The 25,295-nt window shown below is 40.5% G+C and overlaps 1 protein-coding gene across 4 annotated transcripts in view; it reads right to left on the bottom strand.

Moving 5' to 3' along the window:
• USP9X (ubiquitin specific peptidase 9 X-linked) overlaps positions 1 to 25,295 on the bottom strand; it is a 123,267-nt gene that overhangs the window by 47,996 nt on the left and 49,976 nt on the right. For 3 of the 4 annotated variants that reach the window (XM_073667274.1, XM_073667271.1, XM_073667272.1), the window contains exons 6-18: positions 19,163 to 19,381; positions 16,376 to 16,491; positions 14,239 to 14,490; positions 12,063 to 12,201; positions 9,844 to 9,996; positions 9,600 to 9,704; positions 9,098 to 9,313; positions 8,840 to 8,976; positions 7,399 to 7,532; positions 7,162 to 7,249; positions 6,165 to 6,507; positions 3,899 to 3,994; positions 3,447 to 3,658 (exon numbers count right to left, since the gene is read on the bottom strand). In XM_073667274.1, coding sequence (XP_073523375.1) covers positions 3,447 to 3,658; positions 3,899 to 3,994; positions 6,165 to 6,507; positions 7,162 to 7,249; positions 7,399 to 7,532; positions 8,840 to 8,976; positions 9,098 to 9,313; positions 9,600 to 9,704; positions 9,844 to 9,996; positions 12,063 to 12,201; positions 14,239 to 14,490; positions 16,376 to 16,491; positions 19,163 to 19,381 — 2,210 coding nt within the window. The remainder of the gene's footprint in view (positions 1 to 3,446; positions 3,659 to 3,898; positions 3,995 to 6,164; positions 6,508 to 7,161; positions 7,250 to 7,398; positions 7,533 to 8,839; positions 8,977 to 9,097; positions 9,314 to 9,599; positions 9,705 to 9,843; positions 9,997 to 12,062; positions 12,202 to 14,238; positions 14,491 to 16,375; positions 16,492 to 19,162; positions 19,382 to 25,295) is intronic. The other variant, XM_073667273.1, reaches the window with a different exon arrangement.

A 25,295-nucleotide genomic window follows, 5' to 3' on the forward strand; every position in this document is an offset into this window, starting at 1 on the left:
ATCGCTCCCGTGTGCATGATTTGCAACTGTTTGACAGCTTTATTACATGTGAGGAATGTCTATTTCTTACACATTCCTCACATGTAATAAAACTGTCAAACAATTGCAAATCATGCACATGGGAGCGATTCAACCATATCACTGAGCAGCTATAAATACTCGGAGCTCGGCCCGAGCATACTCGGACAGAACATACTCGCTCAACCCTAGTGTTCACACTTATGCAACCACATTATTTTACTACCTCCACCTTTAAAAGGATTTCAGTATTTCTCAATCAATTTGTATAGATTACAAGTGTTTAAGTGACCTTAAAAGTTGTAAAAAAAATTTCAGAAATTATTCTTATTGGTATGTTTTGGGGGGCTTTACTTGAGAAAACGTCGTATTTTAAATAGGTGTGTGTAGACTTATTTTAAACGAACACACACACAAACACCATAATTGCAGAGAATTATCATTCTGTTTTCACAATTTCTAATCTTGTTATTCATGGAGGAGAGTCAAATTTAGCCCAAAAAAAAAAAAGCACGACAATAACAAATCTTTTTAGTTTAGTTTTTGAGCACAGACTAACTGCAGGTTGACAGGGGCTGGCCACACCCCCACCATGCCCCCTGATTTCAGACTGCATGAACTGAGATTAGGGGACTGGCTGTTACTAGTAGCCAGGAGCAGGCCACACCCTTTGATGTGACAAAACATCCCAAAAGGGAGAGTGAGCACTGAGAAGCAGCTCCAAAGTCACACTGAATTGCAGATACGGTCAAGCATTGGAAACAGAACTATTCATGTTATCTTTGTAGTTTATGAAAGCATGGCCATTAAAATACTTTTTTTTTTAATCTCCCCGGAGTACTCCTTTAAAGGGAACCTGTCACCAGAAACAACCATCAACCTGCAGCTATGCAGTTAATCTGCAGGTCAATAGCGTTATTATACTGCCTGGCGCCTGCACGAAGCTGAATGCAGAGGGGAGAAACACCAAGGTTACTTACCGGTAGCCGGTTTTTCCAGAACCCGTGACAGCACACCTGAGAGAGAGGATCTGCACTTCGAGGACAGGAAACCATCTGAAATAAAAGGGCGGCACCTCCATCCCCCCCGCTTGAGTTGGTTACAGAGCATTGAGAGGACCTCCATAAAAAAGAGTTATGTACAAAAGCCAACACCACATCAAATAACACCCAACAAAAATGCACACCCATATGGTGAGAAAGAAGGGGGGGAATATACGGGTGCTGTCATGGTTTCTGGAAAAACCGGCTACCGGTAAGTAACCTTGGTGTTTTCCCTTCACCCATGACAGCACACCTGAGAGAATTTTGGAGAAAGAAACATCTTAGGGACGGACCATCGCTTGCAGCACCCTTGTACCAAAGTCAGATAGGCAGGATAGATCCAAACGAAAGTGTTTGAAAAAGGTAGATGGTGATCACTCACCCCGAAACCGCGGATACCAGAATTGAAGACTGTTTCAGGATACGCGACACATCCCTCCTGGAGCACGTGGAATCCTGAGAAGCCTTACCCTTCTGACTGGGATGACTGCTGCTCCTTCCGCTGGACCCTCTAGACTGGTGAGCAGGCGGAGGTGGTGATGAAGACGGTAGCGACTGTGGCGACAGCTGCTGTTGCTCCATGTCAGACATTATGTCAGGACTTTGAGAAGCGTTCTGACCCCAGGTGCTCCTTTATATAGGGAGATGGGCGGGGTCAGCCACCTCCAGGTCCCTGCTGTCTCCTTCCGGTGATTAGCCCCCTCCCCCTGGCCGCCGTTTCTGCAGCTGCTGACGCCACCAGCGTTTTGCCATGCAGGCCGGCATTATACAGGGCGCTGCCATCTTTTCGTCGGCGCCGCCCCCGATGTCATTGAGGCACACCCTACCCAGCATGCCCCATGCCATGACGTCGGAGGCACATGACCGCGGTCACTTCTGGTCACATGGGCGGCAGGGGGAGGGCAGCACGGCAGTGTACGGAAGCCCAGGACCTCCGCACTGCCTGCGCCCGCACATGCAACAGGTCCCCGAGGAACCTGCGGACGGCGCTACCAGCACCTGAAGGCCGGCGCCATGGACAAGAGCCCGCTCTTTCAGCGCCGGTACAGGCCTGGGTAAGTTTCTTCAGCATGACAGCCGCCTGATTACTTCATGAGGATTCCCATCAAGGACAGGAAACCAACCGAAGCGTAGAAGAGGTGCCGCCCTTTTATTTCAGATGGTTTCCTGTCCTCGAAGGGCTGGATCCTCTATCTCAGATGTGCTGTCATGGGTGAAGGGAAAAATGATCTTTATTCTTCCAGTCAGCATTCTGTTTCAGTCATGGAGTAGGGGGCGCCGCGGGTTCAGTCACAGCTCTGAGAATACAGAGCTCTGACTGTAACCGCACCCCCGACCCTGACTGATAGCTGAGCCACAATGCAGAGGGAATGTCTGTCAGGGCCGAGGGTGCAGTTACAGTGGCTGCTCTATATTCTCAGCGCGATGACTGAACCAGCAGCACCCCAGCCCCCATGACTGAAACAGATTTCTGGCGGGGAGAATAAAGTTAATTTTCTCACCGCTGCATTCAGCTGCATGCAGGTGCCGGGCAGCATAACGCTATTAACCTCATATCAGCAGGTTAATAGCATTATTTCTGGTGACAGGTTCCCTTTAACACCAGAATAGAACCCTTTTTTAATGCGGAGACAATGAGCTCGATTCATTAAGACTGGTTGCACATGGTAGTCTAAATGAATTTAGAGCATCTTTTTCCAGCAGTCGCATTCTATAAGACGTGCATGCTACTTTAATAAATTAGGCATACCTTACAACAGGCTCCACCAGAAATGTTACTTTAGTCAGGGACCGAAGTAGATTTCTAGCAAAATTTATGCCACTAAAGTGACTGCTTATTTAGCCAAGCTAGCCAGGACTAGCGTAAATATAAGTCAGAACATTTTTGCAGAACTACAAATCGCAAAAAAAGAATTGTAACATTAAAAAAGGCATTTTAGACCACAAATCTAGTGAAAACACCTTCATGAATCAGTTCCAATATACCCAAATCAGTTGATTAGACAATAAAGCAGCACAAAGAAGTGTAACCAGATGGCCCATACAAGTCTTGTTCTCCAAAAAAAATAAAGTGTGCATAAAAAAAAAAAATCTATAAAAATCCCTGAAAATCAAAAAGGAAGAAAGCAGCATGTAATCAGATATGACCGTAATCTAAGGAGACATGCAGGAGGGGATGGGGTTACAGTGATGGCCCAACATGTATCACTGCAATCACATTGTGTCCTAGATTTAAATGTACAATGGCATCGGATTAAAGCCCACAACCAAGCACTTTGACCCTAATCTCATAATCAAGATTTGTAAATTTAGTCAGTGGACAAATCAAAAAGACATGTTTGTGAGAACACAGTCACTGAATATAACGTTACAAGTAATCAGTACCTGGACATTGGAAGAATGGTTCTCTCTTCATGGTAGTCACTGTCACATTCATTTATATATTCTTTGAGGACCGTTAAAACCCTGACCATTCGTATGGCTTCTTGTCTTGCACAATTAATACTGTCTTTGTCACCATCTAACACACATAACGTGTCATATGAGGCCTTCAGGCGATCAAAGCAAGACTGAATAAAGTCCTCATGTATCTCCACCTAAAATTAAGTGAAAACACGATCAGTGATACATATTAGCATGCCCGTACAGCGATAGGTACAGGGTAATATACCAGCATATTCAACAAATGCTTTAAAAGTGAAGAACAAGCGACTGCTGAAGAACAGACCTCTCTAATAGGACTCATTTCCAGCAATTTCTTACACTAGACCATTATTGTGCCAGGGAATGCCTGCAATCCTACACTCTCAAAGGCAATACAGTCAGGACAATCTTACCTGATTTACTTGTAACCTCGGACCAAGGTTAGTATAAATTTCCTTGAGAAGATCTATTGCTCGGCTTGCAATGTCATCACTACCCTGAATTACAACCTACAAAAGCATAATAGACAATTTAGTAAGAATATATTCTGAGTAACATAATAGCACCTTATCTTAAAGCCAAAATATACTTTTCCTTAATTAAATGTTGATGCTTGATTGCAGGAGGAGCGTTAATCACCCATCGATTAAGTAGGGTTAGATCATTATTAAATAGAGCAATCAGTACTGTTACCATTACTTAACTTAATAATTGGGTGTTCTACATAGAGAATAAGAAAAGAAGGCATCCATATGCAACGAAAAAATACATAATACAGCAAGTAAGCTATAACTACTGAGATTCAGAGCATCTGGACAAGTTTGTAGGACTCTGTTCATACTGCATCCAATGACACTCTCAGATCAGTCTTAATAAAGCAATCCAATCATGACCTCTGGCCCTGAGCTTCTGAGGTTTCTGTCATTACATCAGCAATCACTGAATGCGCAGCTATTCTTGCAATCAACTTTGGCAGAATTAGTAATACTCCAATGTGAACAGATTATAAAGATGAAAAATTTTGTTTTTTTAGTATCTGGGGCTATTGTGGCAAAACAAAAGTAAAATCAGTACAAGAAAAGATAACATTTTATTACTCAGACCAGCAGCTTTCACTAGGTGTTTGGATGCTCCGTGCATAGCATTACTACACTGACCACAGCAATAAAAAAAAGTGCTTTAAAAACAACATAAAATGGTAATGTTCAGGAGACATTTTAAGGGGCTGTTTATTGTTTTTATTTTTTTCGAATGTGAAAAACACATTTTAAAAGAGAACCTGTCATGTACTTTGTAGTATCTAAACTGCCCCCATTGCGTTGTTAGTGATGCAATGAAAAATTAAAATCAAGGGGACTAATCATGTGTAAAAAACAACTTTATATCCTACCTGCTCGTTCATTATAGGGGTGTGATTCATCGCATTTAGTCATGGTTGGTGCCGCCCACGCCATTTGAATTCTCTTCCTGGGCTTGCGCTGACGTCAGTAGTATTGGAGTTTAAATCCCAATGTGTATATTGGCCAGCCACGCTTGTGCAGAGTGTATATTGGCCAGCCGCGCATTGTCGATCTAGGAGCCGCACATGCAATGTGACAAAGCAGCTCCCGCGCATGTGCGCATTGAAGCTGTGTGTAGTTCCCAGCCTCACTATGTGTGGCTGGAGCTGTTCGTCACGGCGCAAGCTCGGCTGGCCAATACACACTCGGCGCAAGCTCGGCTGGCCAATACACACTCGGCGCAAGCTCGGCTGGCCAATACACACTCGGCGCAAGCTCGGCTGGCCAATACACACTCGGCGCAAGCTCGGCTGGCCAATACACACTCGGCGCAAGCTCGGCTGGCCAATACACACTCGGCGCAAGAGCGGGATTTAAACTCCGATACTAGTAACATCAGCGCAAGCCCAGGAACAGAATTAAATGAGATGAATCACACCCCTATGACTAAACAAGCAGGTAGGATATAAGTATATAAAGAAGTTTTTACACATTAGTGCAGATTTTAATGGAAAAAGTGTGTTCGTGATGCACATTGCATTACTAACAACGCAATGGGGGCAGTTTAGATACTACACAGGACATGACCGGTTCCCTTTAAAGCAGGAGCAGCCAATCCTGCACTATGACTGCTTTGTACAATTTCCAGCCTCAGCAGTCATACAGTGCCTAGTATGCAACCAATGCAGAATTGAATCAGGTGTTGTCTTGTATCTCACTGCTGTGGGGAACTACTGGCCTCAGATGTGATACCGCTGTCCAGAAGTAAACAGACTATTGGGAACACGAAAAGTCAACATAACTTGGGACTACACAATCTTCGTCCACAACATGTCGCTCCTACATCGCAGCATAATTTAGATTAAAGCAGTCCCATTGTGACATGCACAGTACTGCCACAAGCAAGTCTCAAAAAATTCAACTGGTTCTGACTTTGAGACTTGCTTTTTGCATCACTTTATGAGTCACAGTGAGACTCCATTCACCTTCATTATGTTGCAAAGTAGCAGCAGCATAGATAAAACTTTGGCATTGAGGAGAGTATTGATTATTTTATAGATTTATCAAAATCTCTGCTTTTTGAAGAAAAATAAAATTGTAATTCTGGACAACCTAGTAAAGACGTCGGTGTCTTAGTTTTGCAGTATTTAATGTGAGGATGAAAGTTGAAGACACTCACCCTCCAAAGATAGTCAAGTCCTATGAGCTCCAGGTCATCCATCATGTAAGCTCGCCGCTTCGCTACAAGCTTCCCTTCCCGGCAGTTAACGGCTTTGAAAAAGCGCTCAAAGCATTTCATGCCATTTTCTGTTAAGAGCGAGGGATCGAGCTGTAGCACATTGTTTTCAAAGAAGTCTTTATTAATATCCGGATCAAGGTCTGGCTCATCACCCATCAACTTGGAATACCACTTGAAACAGGCTTCACGATCACAAAGGTACACAGCATTTTCAGCTAAACACTTCCAGATTTGTTTCGCCTGAGGGGCACAAAGCCAGAGCTGACCGTCCTTCAATAGAAATCTGTTTTAAAAAGTAAAAAAACATAATGCATATTTAATAAATTATCTTGGAAATAGTCTTAAAGGCTCAGGTCTGTATCAATCATGAAATGACAGTATATAACAGATTGTAAGCACTGGCAAGCAGGGCCAGCAATCCTCTTTTATCTTTCAGTGTACAAATCATATTTTCATTTTATTCACACACGGAAAGCTACCGATGCCAACGCCGTGTCCAAAGGGCTTCATAATCAGGCAGAGGCTCTGGGCCAGTCTTGCCTGAGTCCATAAACAGGATTCCAGAAACAGTCAGAAGTTTTTCCAGCCAAGGTCATTGACAAGAAATGGACAGGGCCTTATTTTTAGTTGGTAATCTGCAGTGGTCGATTTGCAAACCTGTTGCATGTGAATCCTTTTGAAAAGTAAAGTTGACAACACTATGAAAAAAGATTTTTTTTTTTTTGGATGAGACTGACCCAGAAAATGAAAGTTTCAGAAAAATGCTTAAAGCATCCAAAGGTAATAAAGTCAATGCACGTTTGGCACATTTTGAAAACTTAAAACATGCCAGAGTGGCTATAATTATTTCACTGTCCACCAAATTCAATTCTACCACAAGTGCACATCATCCACAGTAAGAGGAAAGTAAGCATCCTTGGAAGACTGGACTGTTTACCTTAAAAAATTTAGCCTTTCCTGGACTTCTTGTACATGACTGTAGCGACTTCCCGGCCTTACTGTCTGTGGATCGTAGTCTCCATGTTCTTCAACAGAAAAGAAACGGAATCAGCAACTTAAGTCATTTCAGCAACTGCAACATTTTGCTTCAACATGGAGGTGCGTTATAAAAGGGTGGATAATATTTTTGCTAAGATTAAAGATATTTCTGGAAATGTGACTAAACTTCACTTACCTTTTGAGTATTGTCGCATACTGTCCATGTAGGAAGAGAGATTTTCAGCAACTAAAGTGACGAGGGCATGGTTATGCTGGAGCTGGTTAATTAAATCATGACGGTAGAACACGTGAGGGCTGCGCTGCGTCTGACTACAGGAGACATTTACAACAAATTACTATTTGTTAAGAACAGTTTTAGTTACTTAACTACCAAAAAAAAATTGTTATTGTGAAAAAAAGGTTCTGGACTAGAGTGTTTCACAGGACCCAGTCCAGCAGACAGATCAGTAATAGGAGGCCGCTGAATGGTAGCCTTAAGAATTGCCTCTTAACTGACAGTATCCCTGACTCTTCATCAGTCCGCTTGATGCTACGTTGCAGCGTAAAGCACATATGATGCCGTGCACGGCCAGCTAATGAAAAGAGCCATGGAAATGGCAGGTAGGAGACTATTCATAGGGCTACCATCCAGCGGCCACAGATTGTCAATGATGCAGCTGGACCGGGTTCCGTAAATCACTTTGCTCCATCTCCAGTTCTGATAAACTGACATGTACACCATAAGGCTATGTTCACACATTGCGTTTTTGATGCTTTTTTTGCCGCTGGCAAAAAAAGCAGGTTTTGCTGAGGTTTTTTTTTTTGTTGTTTTTTTTTTTTTACAGCATTTTTGTCAGAGTACATTTGTCTCTTGTACATGCTGATAAAGTTTAGTTGATTTAACTTCCTCAGGTTTTGGTACCAAAAACAAAAGCAAAACCTGATACCTGCGTCTTTTCAGCTTTTTTTGCACTACCCATTGCTTTTAATAGGTGAAAAACACTGAATGAAGGGACAGGCTGCATTTTGCAAAAACCAAGGTCTTTGATAAAATACGGAGTACAAAAAAACCCCAAAGTGTGTGCATGAGATTTCTGAAATATCAGACTTTGCTGGTACTGTAAAAAGCAGCTGAAAATTTGCATAAAAAAAACACAAACCACTGAAAAAATGCAACATGTGAACATAGCCTAAACGTCTTGTTCACACTGCAGTATTTTACATTAGTATTGTACAGAGGAAGAATCTCCTGAAAAGATTTGCACATCTAAGTTTTGTGTACATGCTCCTCTTGCTCCTGGCTTACAAATATGGACACAAAAATACTGGCCTAAAATACAGCCATGGGAAGGATCCCTTACGCCAAACATACCAACATCATTTACCTCAATTGTCAGAGAAAAATAAACTTGGCATAATACAAAAATACTACATTTTTCACTATCCACCATATATTTCACAGGGAAAACTTGTTTAAGTTTTATTGAAGACACCGACATCAGAAAGCTTCTCAGACCAGGGGCAATGTGTTTTATACATGACTATCAGCTCCTATAAATCTGAAGTCTATCTTTCAGCAAAACAAAAAAGTCTTATGTCTTAAAAAGATAAAGACATGCTTTATCATTAGTAGTTACCTTAAGTTTTGAGGCGCTTCCCCAAATAAACTGCAAATTTCTCTAATTTGTTTAAGTGCTGGAATGACCCACTTGTCGTTTGTACGCAATTCTTCTATAAAACGATCTATCCACTGAATTTTTTGGGTGTCTCGATCCTGTACGGGCAAAAAACAGGTTTATGTTTAACTGTGGCCCAGTACAGGAGACGCAGTAACTTGGATGGGTGGTTAATTGCTTAAAACCCAGAAAAAAGCCCAAGAAAAAATATGAACTCACTTTACCCACCTGCGAGCAGCTGTAATCCAAAATTTTAATATGCGCACTCAAGGCTTGGTCCATTATATCAACGGGTACATCATCACTGTGAGCCAAATTCCATAAGAGATTTAACACTTTGTGAGCCATCACACCATCCTTGTCATCTTCTGCTAGTCGTCGTATCAGCTCCAGTAATTTTTCACGTTGTTTTTTACTTGCATTTGTCCAACTAGCCTAGAAAGGAGGCAAGTCAAAATTATAGTGTGCCATGTAAAAGCATTTTTAATATCCAGGACAATATTTCTACATGTGCGCAAGTTTCACAGACAGAACATTGCCCTGCCTTAGTTATGGTGCAGGGTGGGCAACGAAAGGGAAATGCAGTAGAAGTTTCACTTGCTATAACTTGCTAACCAATGACAAATTCTGAATTTTATGTTCACAATAGATTAGGGATTTTAAATATTTGTTTAAAAAAAATGTGCGCAGATAACACTAAGCAGTATCGTAAAACATTTACCTTGAAACAATCAAAGAGGTGGTCAAGTTGTTCTGGGGAAAAATCCCATGCAAGCTTAGCAAGCAAGTCGTGGACATTTTTTACAATGGCTTCATGTTTTCCTGCCTGAAAGAGCACAAACATAGCAGAAATTAAGCTTTTGTCATTACTATATATCATAATAAGTTCAAAACATACATTTGCAGACCAAATAAGTGGAAGGATAAAAAAAAAAACACTAATCAAAAAGGGCAACTGCTTTTACCTGTGCTGCCCATATATTGTCAAGATCTTGTAATGTTAGGGCTTTTTCTTTGATGACAAATCTTAGAATTTTCTCCAGTTTCTCGACATACTGTGGCTGATGAAGACTGTCCCGCAAAACAATAGAGAGGATATTGTTCTGTTGAATCCATTCCTAGAACACAAGTACATTGATAAAATGGATCTGAAGGTTTTCAAGATCTTAAGTGGATAATAAATTAAGATTCATTATACTTCTGAAAGCATAACCTCTATAAAGCAACCAACTCAAGTGATTCATCAAAGTGGGCAACATCTGGGCTTTTGCTAGTAGAGCTGAAAGGTTTTTTAGCATTAGGATTACAGCCAAGATCTTTTGGTTGCAATATATTCACAAATGCATACAATTATCTATACTTTTATCAACTGCCTGCAATATAGTAGCAGCTGAAACCAGTATTTAGCTAGGCACAGACGTACAGAGATTAGTCACTATGTGCTGAGCATTTGTTTAGAAAAACTAGTTTGGTTTTGTAAGACATATTGAAAGCCTATACCTAATGGCAAACCCCTCCTAAACAACATTTGATTGTTTATATACACTATATATAGCACATGCAAAAGGAATAAACATATGATAATAAAAAATGCTATGCGCTTGGTATATAAACTGCAGGGTAAAATTTGTTTCATGCTCACAATCAGTTTTCAACCGGTATGTAATGGATGTTGTATCCAAAGGATAGCTTAATATCAGATGGGGGTCTGACACCCAACACCCCCACCAATCTATCATCTCATAAGTTCTGGCAGAGGCCGGATGGAGAATATGGAGCCAAACAGCACCGCTGTACACTGTTTACTGGTCACTCCTGGGTAAAAGCAGATCGGTGGTAATGCCGGCAGTCTGACCCCACTCATCTGACATACTAATGGTAGGATTACCTATCCTAAGAAAAGGGAGACAACATAACAGGGAAGGGGGTAGCTTTTCAACCTTTTAAATGTCAACCAGAAAATCAAAAAGATTTTTTCAGCATTTTTTTTTTATTAAATATTTGTCAGTCATCAGTAGAACAAACAGCATTTGGCAACATTGTATGCTGAGGGTTCTTTACAGTAATCCTGATTTTATTGTGACTTGCTTGTGACCAGCTGTCTGCACTGCATACATGGAAAAGCTTATTTTGTTTAACCACATAAACCATATGGTTAGTGTAACACATCTGCTGAATACCACATTCTCCAAAATTAACAGCCTGTAACTTCTTGTTATATGTACAACAAAGAATAAAATCAGGAGGTTTTTTTTACTGTTAACAAAAAAGTAGCACAAAGACAATTACTGTTCTATTAAAAAAAAAGGTATGGACAATCCTTCACTATGGAATAATGGTGTAAAATAAGGTTGCTGTTCTAAAGCTTTTTCCAAATATTGTTCCAGCCTAAAAAGTGAGTACGTTGGAAGAGGATTATACAGGGAACGTCAGCAGGCTTTTGCTACCCTTTCTGACAGCAGCAGATCCTGATTCCAGCAATGTGTCACTTTACTGTCTGCTGCAGTTTTGCTTAAAATCTGTGTTATCTGCTACATATTTAGCAGTTCTCTGAATGCTGAGCTCTGTATAACCCCGCCACTGATTGACCACTTACTATGCACAGCATACGTAGAAAGCTGTCAGTGCTGGGGTGGAATCATACAGCCCTCATGAATATAGAGGACTAGCAAGTTTACTGGTAGTGAAAATCACTGCTTTTTAACAATAGATCAAAACTGCAGCAAACAGCCCAGTAAGTGACATCACTGGAATCAGGGTTTCTGTCTACAATATTGTGCTGTTCTTGCTCTCAGATTGGCAAAAACTTTCGCTGATCGGCTGCAGCATTTACCATTTAAACAGAGCAGACAACTGCTCTGACTGAATACTGTTTAATAGCAGCCGATTAGAAACTGCTGAGTGTCATGCCAGCGTTGTAAGACTCGGAGCCAGTGCAGGTGAAGAGTATAGCTTTACTTATATCCCAAGTCATATTACAAGGCTTGTTAATGGGTCGATAGTGACTTGTAGGATTGCTGCTTCAAGCAGGTGGCGCTATAGAGTTCAAGTCCTCTTCCTATTTGAAGAGGCAATTTGCATATAGCTTTACTTATGGGATTCGAGCATTTAAGAAGGGGCTGTCCAAATAGTGGCCAACCAGTTTAATTCAATTCAATATGCCAACTAGTAAAGTTGTACTTACTGCCATCCGCTCTGCAGTCAACCACTCCTCCTCCTCCGGATTGCCATGTCTGTGCGTGTAGTACGAGACGCTTGATATAACTTTGTTCACTTCATTAAGTGCATTCATTTTTCCATTGAAGGATGAAATTTGTAACAACCTAAAACAAGCGTAACATTAATAAAAAGGTTAATTTCCAAGGGTAACCCCATAACATGTAGCTCTACTGTTCGTGATAGTTTTTTTGCGTGTATGGTGGTCCCTTATTTCTGAGATTTTCAAAAATATTTGAGAGAAATTGCAAATACAAGGTACAACAGCACACCTTCAGTCAGCAAAATAAAGTCATCAGGGGTGTGAAGAAGGCTAGAATCAAAATGCGTATTGGGGCATGGCGTCATTCTAGCAGATGAACACCGGTACTTGCATTATTACACTCCTCTTATCCACCTTGGTTTGATGGTTTAGTGGTTTACTGATTGAGTGTAAACTGCAAGAATACACCATGATGGAACCATAATAGTATAACAATCTGACACCGATTTGAGTTTGTTTTGATATTTGATGTGATTTTGTTATTGCTAAATAAAATGTATCACTGTACCTACAACTCTATCTTTCTGTGAATAGGTCTCTCTGTTGTGTGGGATACATTCTGGGTATAGGTATTTAACGCCAACTTTGGTGCCATTACTACCTGAACACCTTAATCTACAATTTGTGACATTTAGGCACTTTTTGTGTAGCAGGAAATCAGTTTTGCCAAATGAAACATTTATCTTTATTTTTACCACGTAAAGCCACAAGTGTGTAAGTATTTTTGACTTGTCTCCTACAGTGCTCTTCCATTGTTGGGTCAACCAACTAATGTGAATAGGTTAAATTGTGTAACAGAAATAGCCCACTACCAAAAACAGGGAGCTGGGTACAACCAGATGACCCTCGGTGTTCTGGCAGCTTTGGAGATTTAAGGTTATGTCTAACAAGCCTTTCATAAAACCGCATATTATGCAGATCAGGTTAGTGAAATCATTTTCCTTTCCAAATATGCTAAACTCCGATAGTCCGGGGAAGCTGTGGATGGCACCTGGAAAAATGTACCATTACAATGCAGCCGAAGGATGAACATTCAAGTACATGGCAGGCAATGAATGAGAAAGAAATAAATGATTTTTACAGATATATCTCCACTTTGGCTACAAGACACAGCAACAAGTGACTGCCTCCCTTCTATCACACCTATACAACCTAATAAAATTGAAAATAATTGTGTGTCTTTTACATGAAACAAATACTAATCTAAAGCATGAAATTACCACGAGTTTAGATGGAGTGTATCATCAAATTAATTTTACACACAAAAAAAAAAAAAAAACTGATCAGCACTTTTTTTTTCAAGTTTTTCTCATAGCGGGACTGCATATATTTATATATAAAAAAAAAATCTTTCAACTTTCAGAATGGCCACTGGTGCCATTTAAAGGGGTTATCCAGGACTTTGCTTATGTTTTTAGTATGGGGCCGAGAACTTACAGACAGGTACTTGCCAGCTACTTGTCTGTTCTGCCTAGCACCGATCTCTCCCGGCTCAGAGTAATCATGAACGGCTTCTACTACTTCTTGTGACATCTCGTTGACAGAGCAGCTTCTCTTCCTCTCCGCTCTGTCGACAGGGCATCACTGCCAATGTCATGCTGATACAAAGGCCGGAAAAGAAAGCTGTTGATGTGAGGTGAACTGAATCAGGGAACTCGCCGCCTCAGCCACTAGAAAGTCTCTAAAGTCCCCCCCCCATTAAAAAAAGAAAAAAAATTGACGTCCCGGATAACCCCTTTAAGTCTGTCATTTTACAAAGTTTTTAGAAGTCTCATTATCAACACAAGCAGGAGTACAATGATAGGAAGTGCCTCTACACAAAGGTGATAATACAGGATCCACAAATCATAACAGGCGGTGTCACAGATCGCCCTTCACAGGCTCATTAATGCTTTAATGCAAAAAATAGGTCAGTCTATTTCTGTTATTGCAAAAGTGGATTTCCTGGAAGGACAGTAGGTACGAGTCCAGAACAGTCCGAATAACCAGAAGGTTGCAAGGTTGTTTTTTTTTTTTTACTACTACAAATACAGACTAATATTGATGGAGGTTGAGGGGAGACGACTCTAAAATCAATCACAGGCAGACATGCACAACTTACCTAAGTATCATTTTAAGCCTAAAAATTTCTAAATTTTTGACAGTTTCTTCCTGTCCTGGTACACGGGAAGCTAGGTTTTTGAGCGATTTTATTATCATTGAGAGAGCATCATTTTTGGCTTCATTCTTTGCTTCTTTTTTCAATTCTTCATCAGTTAAGTTTTCTAGAAACTGAGGAACCATTTCTATAATTGGAAGAAAGTATTTCTTGACTGTGTGAAGAGTTAAAAAATCATAGCACTGTCCAAATGGCCTACAAAAGACAAGCGTAAAACATTTTATAACTGCAGCACATTCACAAGGTTCTGGTGATTAATAAAAGTAAAAAAAATATATATGTATTTTCATCAAAGGATTGTCTCAAGAATGGAAATCCTCTCCTAACCGTGGGACAGGGAATAACTTCCCTATGGAGCACACTGCTGGCACCTCAAACAATCCTGAGAAAAGGGAGCCGCAAGTGAATGGGGCCAGTGGTGGCTCAGGCTCCAAAGACCAAATGAGTGAATGGATAGGACCAACTTCCAAACTTGAGAATACCTTTTTTTAGAAATAGTTAAGTTTCTTAAGATGTAAAGATTATTCAGTCTAAAAGATTCATGCTTGAGGACCACATTTTTCGAAAATGTTGAGAATGTGTAGTACGGAGCTTTATTAAAAAAAAAAAAAAAAAAAAGCTTGAGGACTTAATGCTTTGAAACTTTATGCACTGTCGCTCCATGCAGGCTCAACTGTGTCCCAGACTAACCTGCTGATTATGGGAGACATTATGTGAGATAGCTGAAAGAGCTCTAAGAGGGAATCTGGCTGAGTGCATTTAAGGACATGTGTTGTCTTCAGTAAAAATCTGTTGCTGGGCCAGGCATAGCGGACTACTAGTATGTGAATTGCATCCTTGCAGTCACATGATGACAGCTAGAGCTGGCAATAAGCGGCATCCCGGCACTGTGTAAGTTGCACACTGTCAGGATTCTGCTTCTGTGATAGAGGCCTGCAGTAACTTAAAGCTTAGCTTTGAGAAATTAATTAACAAAGGTAAAACAAATATTTATTAAATTGTTATTCAAGCAGGAATAAAAGAGGAAAAACCACCCATAGTTCTATAAGCGATGCTTCAGGGGTTTTTATTTCATAAGGATTGTAAATATTTACTGAAAATTGATAGCCAATAGGTGGTCTTTGAGTTACAATTAGAGTTAATTATTTCCATGGTTTCAATGTTGCAAGTAAAAAGGGTCAGGGTTTAGCTTTTAAAGCCCCACTCCAGCAGTTTTTATTTTTTTCAATGCTAGAGTGGTGTTTTAAATGCAATGCCCTTGCCCCCGGTCATATACTCTGACGTCTTCAGTTTTTCGGCACCGCTCTGGTCCCGTGGCGCCATCTTGTGACAGTAGCTGACTGACCTGAGGTCAGAAGTCAGGTCACAAGCTCTCAATGCAAGTCTATGAGAGTCAGAAGGAGGCTCTGGTAAACCTTTATTGAAAGTGACTTCCGTGCAGCTCCATGAAACACAGGAGCTGCAGACCGGTCACTTTTCGCCAGAAACCAATGGGAGCGGTGGCGAAAACACATGAAAACACCGGAAGGAGAGCATCAGAAAGGGGAAACTTACATTTAAAGCACCTCTCCAGCGGTACAATAAAAAAAAAAAAAATGCTGGAGTGGTGCTTTAAAAAAGGGTTTTCCAGGCTTGAGACAGTGACGGCGGCGCACATGGTGACATGATTTCACCTTGTGAGACTTGCATACCTTTGGTCATACGCCAACAAGTCTTATCTGACCTCTCACAATTCACTTTCTATTGAGAAAAGCAGAATGCATCTAACATAGGACCATAGCTAAGCAAATCGCATACATGAGGTCACACGACAAACATACCAGCAATACCAGGGAAACTAACATGTGCACCACATGCTGTCCAGATTCAACAGTCTGCAGTCATGTAGAGAGACTGCAGACTCTTGGTCCAAGCTTGGACAACCCCTTTAAATGTAACAAGAATGTAGGAGAGAAAAAACATAAGTAACAAGAAGAACATTTGGTTATATCCTATTCACATATGTACAGTAGATGTGGCCTATGTAACACCGTTAATCCATACAGCTGGCTACAACATAGAGAGCATAGAGGTAACTTACTTTATTAGAGCTGCAATGATTTGAACATTCAATGCGGAGCCATTCATAAAGCGATCATGCAGTAACTGGAACCCGTTTAGCGTGCCAAACTTATTTATGAGGTCTACTAACCAACCCTTCAAATAAAAACAGAAAAAGAGGTTACTGGCATAGGGCAAATATACAACTCTAGTTGTTGAGCAAGAACAGCATGAACAAGAAACTGGCACAATTATTGCAAACTTGTGTTTCACTCTGTAGTGCTGCAGTATTTCAGAGGAAACATACATTAAAAAGGCATTCGGTGGATGAGGTGACAAGTATGCCCAGTCAGAGTTGCACCCTCTGGTTTCTCCCTGCCCTAATCTGCTAAATTGACAGGTCTCTACCACTCTACCAATACATACAAAAGGAGAGACTTGTCAATCATGCAGAGTTGGGAGGGGAGAACCTGATGGGCACACACCTCAGTGACTGATCGTCCTGTTCATCTTGTCCCCGACACCTATCAAAGTAAGTTCTCTCAAAGCACCACTCCAGCATTTTTTTTTATTTTACCACTGCACTTGTGTCACTAATGGAAGTTTCATGCCCTGCGTGTTGGGGTGCTTTCACATTGCATTTAGGGACACACTCTGTGGATTAGTCGGGGCATACATCCAAAACGGGATTCAGATTTATGCCACGATGGGCCCGTAAGCTATAATGGTGCCAGCAGAGAGAACATGCGCTCTGCCGTGCATCATTTTCGACGGTGTAAGCCCACTGGAGACGGATACTCCGGCATAGTAGACTCCCGAAAATTATGCATGTCAGAACACGATTGCTCTGTTGGCACCATTATAGCCTACAGCCCCATCAGCACATACATCCAAATCCCATTTTGCGGGGAGTTCGGACCTATTCCCTGACGGGACCACCGAGCATGACCCTAAACACGTGAAAGCACCTATAATACTTACCAGCCGCAGTCTTCTATTCTCGTCGCTGCTCCCATCGTCTTCTGCAGTTTGTGACCTGTGAACTCCAGTGTTTGCTGGGCGAGTCAGAGGTCACTTCTCAATTTAAGTCGATGAGAGCAAGAACAAAGCTCTTAGGCTATGTGCCCACGATGGAGAAATGCTCCGGATTTTTTCCTGAGCGTTTCTGCATCTCCCTGGCAGAAAAAACGCATGCGGATTGTACATGGGTTTTTCCTGCCAGGGACAAGTGGAAGTGAAGCGTTCTTCACATGCATTTCCGCATGCGGGTTGACAAGCGCTTTTCCAAGAGATTTTAGCATCACTTGGAAAGTGCTTGACAACTTGGTCACACTATATAAATCCATGCAAACGGCATGGATTTATATAGTGTGACCTTAAAGAATGTTAAAAAATAAAATAAATCTATACTTACCTTCTGATGGCCCCCGTAGTCTTTATTCGCTCCGTCCTGACTTGCCAGCAGCTCACAGTACACTACACTGAAGGACCTGCAGTCACATGACTATGATTGTCAGCGCAGGTCCTTCAGTCCACCGCAATCTGCCGGCAAGTGAAGACACGCACACCGGGGGCCATCAGAAGGTAAATATAATACTTATTTTTTATTTTATTCTTTTTTTTTTTTTTTTTTTTTTACAGGTTCTATGGTACCCGGGTCCAGATGAGAGTCTCCTGTCCTCCAGACCCAGGTACCATCCGCTCATTGAAACGCTTGGATTCCGCATGTACAGCTGCAGTGATGCGGAATTCAAGCGGAAATTTTCACAGCATGTGCACAGCACATGCGGATTATCATTTGGGAACATGGCAGGCCTTCTACCAAGCATTTTTGCCGCTGCGGTTAAAAAACGTATAGTGGGCACACAGCCTTAAACTTCCATTGACTTGTGACTTGTCTCTGACTTATGGTCAGTCAGAACCTGTAGTCACAAGATGGCGGTGCAAGACCGGAGGAGCAGAAGACGGCAGCTGGTAAGTTTATTACTAGGGGCAGGGAACATGCACTGGTGATACTACTCCAGCTGTGGGGAAAAAATAGGTGGAAAAAAAAACACAGACTTTAGTCGCACTTTAAACACCACAGCGTTACAGCATGAAATGTTCATACATGCAATAATGAAGCCCACCCTATTCATGATGCCTGTGGTTTGGCAGAATACGTTATCTGACAGGTTCCCTTTAAAATTACAGATCATTTGTATGTTTATATACAGGTGTACCAAATGCAGTAGGAAAACTTACAAATCAGCTATGTACAGTATATTCAGTTTACCAAGTAGTAAATTGGGAAGGTAAAGTAGAATCTCCCACAGTAATAATACGACTTTACAGTCCATTTAAAAGAACAAAATGAAAAATTGTTACAAAAAATCAAAGTCAATGATGACTTTCAAAAGATAAGAAAAACACAATAGCCTTGAAAAAGTTAGGCTATGTTCACATGTCCAGTAATCAATTAGAACTGATCGAGCAGTAATCCATTAAGAAAAAAAGTTGTGTAGACTGGCTAAAACAAAAAACTGATCCAGCTGAAATTCAACATTGAATTCTTTGGAAAACCGATCCGTTAAACATCCAGCAGTTTTGTTCCATTTCAAACTGATCCAGTTAGCAAAAAAATAGATTCTTTTCAAACGAAAAAAACTGATTGTTATTTAATGGATCAATTTTCCATAGACTTCAATGTTCAAAAATAAAACTTATCCAGTTGAAATCAGGTTTTTTTGTTAACGGATTGCTGCTGCATCCGTTGTAACTGATTATTACTGTACATGAGAACACAGCCTTAACTGCAGCTCACAATATATGGTACTACACCACTCACCTTTGGAGACCTTGGGTCAGGAGGACGGGCAAACAGCTCATCTTCTGCCAGCTGGACACCAGCTGGCACAGTCTCTGATGGACGTGTACCATTATAGATATGAAATTTACAATGAGGATTTAAGGCCATAGCAAGAAGCTCAAGAAGAGGAAACCAATCCTGGGAAAGCTTGGCCACACATAGCTCCACAAGGCGATGAGTGTTATTAATAATACACCTCTGTTCATTGAAAGAAAAAGCATACAAATTAATAAACTATTTAAACTTCATGAAAGGCATTGGCATAAATAATTTTAAAAATTATTTCAAGTATAAATCCTGGGTATTTTGAAACCCGCAAGACTGACATATATCATTTCCAAAAAATAACACATACAGTAGCCATAAATTGTGTGTCAACCAATAGGCGATCAGGTGGTTACATCCACAGTAGAATTAGTCATGTGTAAGTGCATTCTCCCCTCCTTTGAACAAAACATTGACAAATGTGATACATTAAAACCTTTTGTCTATTGCTGTAGTCAATAGAAATTATATTAACCCCTTAGTGACCAAGCCAAATTTTTCAAATCTGACAAATGTGACTTTATTTGGCAATTTTCAAACTCTAAATGTTTACACCTTTCATTTACAGTCAAACCGCACAATATAGTTAACATTAACTTATCAACTATTTGTCAAGTGTCTATATTTTGTTAGGTTGTTGAAGGTTTAAAAAAAAATTGGCAGCAATTTTAAAGATATTTAATTTTTTTATTTTTAGGGAGCTACTCAGTTTTGAAGTGACTTTGGGGGACCTGAATATTGCATAACCCCCAAAATGTGATAACATTTTTAAAAACAGCACCCCTCAGCATAATAAAAACTGCTGTTACATTACTGGTTAAACTCCTCAGGTGCTTTTCAGGAATTAACGCAAAGTGGAATGACTGGAATGAAAAATTGTGTTTTTACCGCTAAGACTCGCTAACATTTCAACAGGCAACTAAAGCCAGCAGACCGGGAGGCCATTACTTGGCTTTGGATTGACGTTGCAACCTTCAGGACAACACAACTGCGATCATTCTGTGCCAATGGAGTTAGAGAGAGCCCCCATGCTCTGTCAACCATCTATATGCCGCTGTCACTATTAACAGTAGCATCTAGCGGTTAAATAGTCATGGGGAGTGCCAACACCAATCATGGAAGATCCAGCTGTACTGTACAGCTGATAGCTGCTGCATTTTCACCTATCAGGGGGTGTGATTCTCTTATATCTCAAGTCAGTAAAAGGACATATGGTTGGTTATCAAGGGGTTGAACAGCCATTTAGAGGCAATGTCAATGCTGTCATGGACTCCATAGCGTCCCCTCTGCACAATTTATTCAGCAAATGCAGGCTAGGTAAAAGGGCTCCCGCTGCTTAAATGGTTTTCATTCATGTGGGACTGAAATTTTGAAAGACCATGGTTAAATCTGCACCATGTGAACGAAGAGAACTACCTGATTAACCACTTCGCGCCAGAGCCTGTTTTTGCCTTCGTGACCAGGCCAATTTTTTCAATTCTGACCACTGCCAGTTTATGAAGTAATTACCCTGGAACGCTTCAACGTATTCCCCTGATTCTGAGACTGTTTTTTCGTGACATATTGTACTTCATGATAGTGGTAAAATTTCTTCGATATCACTTGCGTTTATTTGTGAAAAAAATCGGAAATTTGGCGAAAATTTTGCAATTTTCAAACTTTGAATTTTCATGCCCTTAAATCAGAGAGATATGTCACACAAAATAGTTAATAAATAACATTTCCCACATGTCTACTTTACATCAGCACAATTTTGGAACCCAAATTTTTTTTTGTTAGGGAGCTATAAGGGTTAAAAGTTGACCAGCGATTTCTCATTTTTCCAACAAAATTTACAAAAACATTTTTTTAGGGACTACATCATATTTGAAGTCACTTTGAGGGGTCTTTATGACAGAAAATACCCAAAAGTGACACCATTCTAAAAACTGCACCCCTCAAGGTGCTCAAAACCACATTCAAGAACTTTATTAACCCTTCAGGTGCTTCACAGGAATTTTTGGAATGTGGAAGAAAAAAATTAACATTTAACTTTTTTCACAAAAATGTTACTTTAGACCCAATTTTTTTATTTTCACAGGGGTAACATGAAAAAATGGACCCCAAATTTTTTTGTGCAATTTCTCTTGAGCGTGCTGATACCCCATATGTGAGGGAAAACCACTGTTTGGGCGCACGGCAGGGTTCGGAAGGGAAGGAGCGCCATTAGACTTTTTGAATGTAAAATTTGTCTGAATAATTAGCGGACGCCATGTTGCGTTTGGAGAGCTCCTGATGTGCCTAAACAGTGGAAACCCCCCACAAGTGACACCATTTTGGAAACTAGACCCCTTAGGGAACTTATCTAGATGTGTGGTGAGCACCTTGAACCCCAAGGTGCTTCACAGAAGTTTATAATATTGAGCTGTAAAAATAAAATTTTCACATTTTTCCCACAAAACCGTTTTTCATCCCTTAATTTTGCATTATCATAAGGGTAATAGGATAAATTGCACCATGAAATTTGTTATGCAATTTCTCCTGAACACGCTGATACCCCATATGTGGAGGCAAATTACTGTTTGGGCGCATGGCAGGGTTTGAAAGGGAAGGAGCGCCATTTGACTTTTTGAATGTAAAATTTGTTTGAATAATTAGCGGACGCCATGTCACATTTGGGGAGCCCCTAATGTGCCTAAACAGTGGAAACCCCCCACAAGTGCCACCATTTTGGAAACTAGACCCCTTAGGGAACTTATCTAGATGTGTGGTGAGCACCTTGCACCCCCAGCTGCTTCACAGAAGTTTATAATATTGAGCCGTAAAAATAAAATTTTCACATTTTTCCCAAAAAAAATGTTTTTCATTCCCTAATTTTGCATTATCATAAGGGTAACAGGATAAATTGCACCATGAAATTTGTTGTACAATTTCTCCTGAGTACGCCGATACCCCATATGTGGGGGAAAACCACTGCTTTGGTGTACGGCAGGGTTCGGAAGAGAAAGAAGCGCTATGTTGGCTGGGATAGGCAGCAGACACCATGTCACATTTGAAGAGTCGCTGACATGCCAAAACAGCAGAAACCCCCACAAGTGACCCCATTTTGTAAACTACACCTCTCAAGGAATTCATCTAGGGAAGTAGTGAGCATTTTTTAATTTTTAAATTTATACCATTGGGCAGTGAAAAAAGCATAATTATATTTTTACCACAAAAAAATGTTTTACCCTCAGATTTTACATTTTCACACAGGGCAATGGGTAAAAATGGTGCCGAAATGTGTCACACAATTTCTTCTAAAAGTGGCAATACCCCATATGTGGCTGTATCGTACCACTCAGCCATACGGTGAGATTTGAGGGGGAAGGAGCGCTATTTGACAATTGGAGAACAAATTATTGTAGAATAGGCATTTGGATTTGGGAGCACAAAATTTTCTGAATTTCTTTTGGGGGGCAAGGACCATTTTGCTTTTCCAGAGCCTTTCTGCTACCAGTAACTTGGAAGTCCCTTATATTTTTAACAGATGACGGACCTGAGTGGAGACTAGCTTTTTTTGAGGACTGAGTTGAAGCTTTTATTGGGAACATTTTACGTAACATTTATCCGGCGCTCTAGGCTGAGCACTTACATCGGGGTTTCCATCTAAATTTCCAAGTGATGTAATTCAGATGAAACCCCATGCGGGATCCATTCACTGTAATGAGGCAGCAGAGTTACTCTGGACTCCGTCTGGCCTCTGTTTAGTGGTGTCCTTTTTTTCAGAAGTGCACAAAACTGTGGCCAACCGCACTTTTATGCACGCCTAAAACAAATGACACCGTGGGATCCCAGGCTAGACGGCATCCACAGTGGCCTATATCTGCCTCATTACAGGGAATCTTCCATCATGGGTTCTGGCTGAATCACGTATTTCAGAGATTTACACGGAAACTCTGGTGTAAGTGCTCAGCGCAGAGCACAGGATAAATGTGAGCAGAGCCTTACTGGGATCTTTGGGAGACATAATAAACAAATCAGTAGCAGGTGAATAATATTTGTTTTATTTATTTTTTATGCCATTCCTAGTGTGATATAACTGATTAGATTACTTTATTCTTCGGGTCGGTGCGATTACAGAGATACCAGATTTATATCGGGTTTTTATGACTGACAGCTGTCACACACTAAAATACGCTTTTTTTTGCAAAATCTAGTTTTTGCATCACCATATTTTGAGAGCTATAATTTTTCCATATTTCGGCCAATAGAGTCATGTGACGGCTTGTTTTTTGCGGGACGAGTTGAAATTTTTATTGGAACCATTTTTGGGCACGTGACATTTTTTGATCGCTTTCTATTCCGTTTTTTGGGAGGTAAAGTTAACAAAAACAAACACTTCAGGAATTGTTTTTTGAGTTTTTTTTATGCCGTTCTGCGTGTGGTAAAAGTGATCAGGCAGCGTTATTCTTCGGGTCAGTACGTTTACAGCGATACTACACTTACTGTATTTTTTTTATGTTTTGGCGCTTTTACACAATAAAACAATTTTATAGAAAAAAAAATATTTTTTTTGCATTGCTTTATTCTGAGCGCTATAACTTTTTTATTTTTTGGCTGATGGAGCTGTATGGCGGCTTTTTTTTGCGGAACAAGATGACGTTTTCAGTGGTACCATTTTTATTTCTATTCTGCTTTTTGATCGCATTTTTTTCCACTTTTTGTTTGGCGATATGATGAAAAAGCGTATTTTTTTGCTCCGTTTTTTATTTATTTTTATTACGGTGTGCACAGAAGGAGTTAATTAGTGTGACAGTTTTATAGCTCGGGTTGTTTCGGACGCGGCGATACCAAATATGTGTACTTTTTTTGGTTTTGTAATAATTTACGGATTTATTGGTTTAATATTTTATTTATTTATTTTTATTTATTTTGTGATTTTTTTTTTTAATAGTTTAAAAACTTTTTTTTTATATTTTTACTTAGTCCCTGTATGGGACATTAATTTTTATTTTTCTGATCACTGATCTCATGTAATGTAATACACATATATTACATTATATGAGATCTTCACTGACTGTTTCAGTCAGAGTCTCCTGTCTGACTTCAGCTACATACAGGCTGAAGTCAGACAGGAAGGACACCATATATGGCAGAGCTGGAGGCGGTCATGTGACCTCCAGCTGCCATAGCAACCCCAGGTCCTCAAACGAAACGGAGGTCTTCGGAGGTAAGTGGACGACCCCCTCTCTTCCTGCTGTCTCCTATATGCCGCGATCACTAAAGATCACAGCATATAGAAGACAGCAAAGGGTTAACATCACTGGGACCTGATCTAATCAGGTCCCGATGATGTACCCTGTCAGAGCTAACGCTCTGCACCGGAATCGCAGTGCTTGCAGGACCCTGGGGGTCCTGAGCACTGCGAGACCACCCACCGTTTTTAAACGTCGGCACTGCACAGAGCCTGGCAAGCGCCGACGTTTATCTACAGTGGGCGGTCGGGAACCGGTTAAGTTCTGCTCCCATTCACTAATATCATACTGAGGTAAGATATCCCTCATTGTTTTTGGCTTTTAAAATGCTGTTACTTTTTTATTTATTTATTTTTGTGCTATTTTTTTTTTGGGGGGGGGGGGGGGATAACTCTCTTTCATAGAAAGTCTATCAAAAAACCTTTACAAAGGTTCTGAAAAACACCTGAAACAAATGACAAAGTATTTGTATATTGTAAAATTTCCAAAAGGAAGAGCATTAATTGACGAAACATTGTTAATGGGAACCTGAGAACACGAAAATGCAGTCCTATCAGTAGGCAGCATGTTATAGAGCAGGGGGAGTAGAGTAGATTATATAGTTTTGTGAAAAAAGACTTAATATAATCTGTGTTTTAATCATCGAAATCTCCACTGTTTTGGGGATTTTGGGTCCAGTGGGAAGTCCCATCAGTGACTGACAGCTGTTTCTATATGTACATTTATACAAAGTAAACGGTTAGTCTCCGATTGGACCAAAATCCTAGAAACTGCAGAGATTTATATGATTAAAAACAGGTTATACTGAGTCTTACTATATATCAATCTATTCAGCTCCTACTGCTCTATAA

The sequence above is a fragment of the Phyllobates terribilis genome, unplaced genomic scaffold, assembly GCF_046119375.1.
Source record: "Phyllobates terribilis strain yellow unplaced genomic scaffold, ASM4611937v1 Scaffold_2__4_contigs__length_985480577, whole genome shotgun sequence".
Lineage (NCBI taxonomy): Eukaryota > Metazoa > Chordata > Amphibia > Anura > Dendrobatidae > Phyllobates > Phyllobates terribilis.